This window comes from Solanum pennellii, chromosome 3 (genome assembly GCF_001406875.1).
Source record: "Solanum pennellii chromosome 3, SPENNV200".
NCBI classification, from domain to species: Eukaryota; Viridiplantae; Streptophyta; class Magnoliopsida; order Solanales; family Solanaceae; genus Solanum; species Solanum pennellii.
Window position 1 is genome coordinate 18,237,255 of NC_028639.1, and position 5,322 is coordinate 18,242,576.

The window sequence follows — 5,322 nt, forward strand, 5'->3', positions numbered from 1 at the left end:
AACAACTCCTATTCCAACTCCTTTCCTGTTAGAGGCACCATCAAAGAATAACTTCCAACCTTGATTGTTATCGTGAATAACTTCATCGATACAAGATATATCTTCATCTGGAAAATAGGTTTTAAGTGGTTCATATTCTTCATCAATAGGGTTCTCTGCCAAATGATCTGCCAATGCTTGAGCTTTCATTGCGGTCTGCGTTATATAGATAATGTCAAACTCTGTGAGCAATATTTGCCATTTCGCAAGCCTGCCTGTGGGCATGGGCTTTTGAAAAATATATTTCAACAGATCCATACGAGAGATGAGATAAGTAGTGTAAGATGAAAGATAATGTTTCAACTTCTGTGCTACCCAAGTTAGGGCACAACACGTTCTTTCAAGAAGCGTGTACTTCGCTTCGTAAACGGTAAACTTCTTGCTGAGGTAATAAATGGCCCACTCTTTCTTCCCAGTGTCATCATGCTGACCCAGTACACAACCAAAAGAATTATCCAATATTGACATATACAATATCAAAGGTCTTCCCGGCTCGGGAGGAACCAACACAGGGGGATTCGATAGGTAATTCTTAATTCTTTCAAAAGATTCTCGACATTCTTCGGTCCACTCGACTGTGGGATTCATTATCAACAACTTAAAGATAGGCTCACAAGTTGTTGTGAGTTGAGCAATGAATCTGCTGATGTAGTTTAACCTTCCTAGAAGGCTTATAACCTCAGTTTTGTTCTTTGGAGGTTGCAATTCTTCAATTGCTTTTATTTTTGAAGGATCTAACTCGATACCTCTTCGTCTGACTATAAACCCCAAAAGCTTCCCCGATGGTACTCCAAATACACATTTTGCAGGATTAAGCTTGAGATTATACCTGCGGAGCTTTCGAAGAATCTCCTTAAGTCTTTCACATGATTTGACTGTTTTTCAGATTTAATGATAACATCATCCACATAAACTTCGATTTCTCTATGCATCATATCGTGAAACATGGTTGTCATTGCTCTCATATAAGTTGCCCCTGCATTTTTTAATCTAAAAGGCACAACACAATAACAATATGTACCCCATGGAGTGATAAAAGATGTTTTTTCTGCATCTTCATCATCTATAATAATCTGATGGTAGCCCGCATAACAATCCACAAAAGATGCAACCTCATGTTTAGCACAATTATCCAATAAAATATGGATGTTAGGCAAAGGAAAATCATCTTTTGGACTTGCCTTATTCAAATCACGATAATCGACACACATTCGAACTTTGCCGTCTTTCTTAGGGATGGGTACGATATTGGCTAACCAAGAAGGATATTGAGAGACTTGAATGACTTTGGTCTCAAGTTGTTTTGTGATCTCCTCATTAATTATTACACTAATGTCGATTTTGAGTTTTCTCAACTTCTGCCTTATCGGAGGAAAATTAGGATCAATTGGCAACTTGTGAACAACCATGTCAGTGCTTAATCCAGGCATGTCATCATAAGATGACGCAAAAACATTTTTGTAATCAAACAGGGCCTGGATTATATCGTCCTTTTGATGTCGAACATGTATACTTATCTTAGTCTCCTTAATAATTTCCTGATCCCCCAAATTTATCGTCTCAGTTTCACTCATGTTTGGATTTGACTTATTTTCAAAATGATTGAAATCCCTCCTTACTTCTTCAAATACTCTGTCTTTATCATATTCGATTTCTTGACTTATTATTTCAATATTAGGTCGAAGATTAGATTGGATATTAAGATCTGGCAAAAAATTCTGCATGCATGTCATATCACTAGAATCGGCATAGAAAGAACTCTATAAAAGAAAACGAACAAATATATTAGACTGATATAAAGATGCAATTACATCCTATTGAAAAGGGAAATAGAGAGTTCGAAATAAAACGACAAGATAAAATCCGAATTACAATCCTTGAATAAATCGGACAACAAAAGAAAAAAAACGAGACAGACTACCAAGACTTCTTTAACGGGGAGAGGGGTGGCCTCCCAATTGTTTAGCTTGACATCAGGACCAATGAATTGCACATCTCTGTCGCTAGTGCCTTCTCCGAGTTCCACCATATCAACCTCGACAAATAAATCTTGAAAATAGTTGATCATTTCTTAGCTTACTTTCATCACTGGCTCTGGAAAAGATGATTGATAAGATTCTGTTGCGCGGGCTTTGATGAAAGATTTTTAGATTGGTTGTATAGGCTTGGTAAGTGACTATACATCTCTCTTCTGCTTCTTTGCCTTCATTTTGTCCTCGACTCTAGGTTGGTAGCCTAAGCCAAAAGTACCGATGCTCTTTCGTAGACTCACTGGATAAGTTCTCCCTTGCAAGCAGATTCCTAAGCCTTTACCCGGATCAAACCCATGTTTCAGCAATTCATTCATCACCATTACAGACGCGATGGGCATCATTGGTTTTGAAATGACACTCCCCTCGGGGACATGCTCAATAACCACTACCTCAAAAGCTTGATAAACCAGTGCCTCATTCTCATTATTCGCCTTGATAAAAGGGGAGGAAGAGTCTTTGTAGATTGACAAATCCCCCTCACCATGAACAATCACTTCTTGTCGGTCGTATTCAAACTTAATCATTTGATGCAACGTTGAGGGGACTGCTCCAGCCCTATGCACCCATGGCCTCCCCAACAATTGATTGTAGGACGCGTTGATATCCAACACTTGAAAATTCACAGCGAAATCCACAGGCCCTATGGTTGATACGAGCTCTATCTCACCAATGACATCTGTTTTTGACCCATCAAAAGCTCTACACATACATTGTTGGGTCGGACCCTTTCAGCACTAACATTCAATTTTTGTAGAGTTGATAAAGGACAAATATTTGCTCCAGATCCTTCATCAATTAGAACTCGAGTGACATATGAAAGCTCACACTTTACAGTGATATGTAGGCCTTGGTTATGTCCTGTACCTTCTTTGGGTAGTTCATCATCTGAAAAGGTGATGCGATTTACCTCAAATATTCTCCCAGCAATCTTCTCTAACTGACTCACTATAACTTTACTAGGAACATGTGCTTCATTCAAAATTTTCATTACAGCCTTACGATGTTCATCAGAATGTATTATCAAAGACAACAAAGAGATTTGGGCTGGAGTTTTTCTTAATTGTTCCACCACGGAGTAGTCTGATAGTTTCATCTTCCTTAGGAATTCCTCTGCCTCTCCTTCAGTGACCGGACTCTTTATTTGTATTTGGTCATTTTTAGTTTTCCTCAATTCCATCGGGATATAACATCTTCCTGAACGGGTTATTCCTCCTACTTCATCTATTTCTTCATCAATTTCTTTTCCCTTGTATGTCACAACAGTAGACTCATAATTCCAAGGAACAACTTTGGGGTTAGTCATTGGGAGCTGGGATACTGGCCTAATAATCACAGGAGGAATATGGGCCCCTTGCACGATAAAGATAGGCTTGTTTAGCTTTTTTGGAACAAACGATTTTGCCTTACTCGAACTTGCCCAAACATCTTCAATGGCTCCTTTCACAGTTAAGATGGGTGTGTTTGATGGACTCAACTTTTCTAACCTACTTTCCGCCCCTAAAGGCATCATTTTTGTTAAATCAACAACATTCGCCGACTTCTCAATGCCAGTTCCAACCCTAAGGATTGGCTTATACGGAGATGCAAACTCTTCATGACCCTTCATCGTTTCTAGCATGTTTGTTTCAGTATGCCTCGGCAATGGATTTTGATTGATGTTGGGTCCACTCGGACTTTCAACTATAATTCGATTAGAATCGATCAAATCCTGAATGACCCTTTTCAAATACCAACATCTCTCTATATTGTGCCCTGGGGCATTAGAACAATATGTGCAATGTTGAGAATAATCCAAATTTCTCCGGGGAGGATTCAACATCTTTCTCTCAATAGGACTCAAAACATTCAACGTCCATAATTTTTGGAACAAGCTAGCATACGACTCCCCAATATGAGTGAACTCATCTTTAACGCCATTTTCCTTTTTGTATTGTGGTCTAGGACAGAAAGGAATTCTAGCAGTATTTTGATGAACTTGTGGGGGTGGTGGATGATATTGTGGAGTTGGTGCACGCCATTGTGGATAAGAAGGGGGTGCAATTGGTTGTGCATTAAAAACATGATATGGAGTGTATGGGACAGAATATTGTGGAGCTTGGGAAGGAAAATAGTGTTGTGGGGAATTACCTTGGACATGAGTCCTAGGCGCTGATACAATAGTGGCCACATCCTTCCTTCTCTTCTTCCCTCCAATATTTCCAGAACTATTTTGAAGCACTTGTGTTGTGGCTTTTAAGGCAGCTTGACTTACAATCTTTCCAGACATGATGCCATTTTCCACCATTTCCCCTACCTTAATAACTTCAGCGAATGTCTTCCCGACGGCAGAAAGCAGATAGTGAAAGTAATCAGGTTCTTGCGCCTGGAGAAAAACGTCAATCATCTCTGACTCCTTCATCGGTGGTTTAACCCTAGCAGCTTGTTCCCTCCATCTGATAGCATATTCACGAAAATTTTCCGTGGTCTTTTTCCTCATGTTGGCTAACGAGGAGCGATCTGGAACAATGTCAATATTATATTGGAATTGCTGTACAATACATCGAGCCAAATCATCCCATGTGTTCCAGTTGGTGATATCCTGATCTATGAACCATTCAGATGCAATCCCTACTAAGCTTTCCCCAAAATAGGCCATAAGTAACTCTTCTTTGCCCTCTGCACCCCTCAATTGGTTGCAATATCTCTTTAAATGAGCTATGGGGTCTCTATGACCATCGTATTTTTCAAACTTTGGAGTTTTAAAACCAGCAGGCAAATGGACGTGAGGAAACATACACAAGTCACTGAACGAGATGCCTTTGTGGCCTCCTAGTCCTTGAATATCTCTTATACTCTGTTCCAAACTCTTCATTTTCTTAGTCATTTCTTCATGTTCTTCATTCTTGACCATCTTCTCAATTTCGACAGGGGAACTATATTGATGAATATGGGGATGAGATCTTGGAATTTAATGGCCTCTTCAAGAGTGTAACTCTGATAACGTTGAACTTTGGACGGAGGATCGCTGTTGGATTTGGGCACCATAGTTGGCTGCGGGATGCTTTTAGTCGGGGCAGTTGACACAAAGAGTGGATTACTTATCACAGGCTTATTCGAAGGGCGCACCGTAGAAGTTCCAGCGACATTGGATGTGTTAGCATAGGGGCCGAATCCAGGGGGATATATCGGATCGCTTGTTGACACCTGGATAGGGGGAGACATATTTGTATTAAAATAGTCTCAGATTGAAGACGGTGGAGGTAGTCCACTC

General features: G+C 39.9%; 1 protein-coding gene across 1 annotated transcript; it reads right to left on the bottom strand.

Annotated features, from left to right (window-relative positions):
- Positions 1-2,215: 2,215 nt before the first annotated feature.
- Positions 2,216-4,935, bottom strand: LOC107013243. Its single transcript, XM_015213202.1, has 2 exons — positions 2,937-4,935; positions 2,216-2,748 (listed from the first exon to the last, which is right to left on the bottom strand). The coding sequence occupies exons 1-2, from the start codon at positions 4,933-4,935 to the stop codon at positions 2,216-2,218; spliced, it is 2,532 nt and encodes an 843-aa protein (XP_015068688.1).
- Between the last annotated feature and the right edge of the window lie 387 nt (positions 4,936-5,322).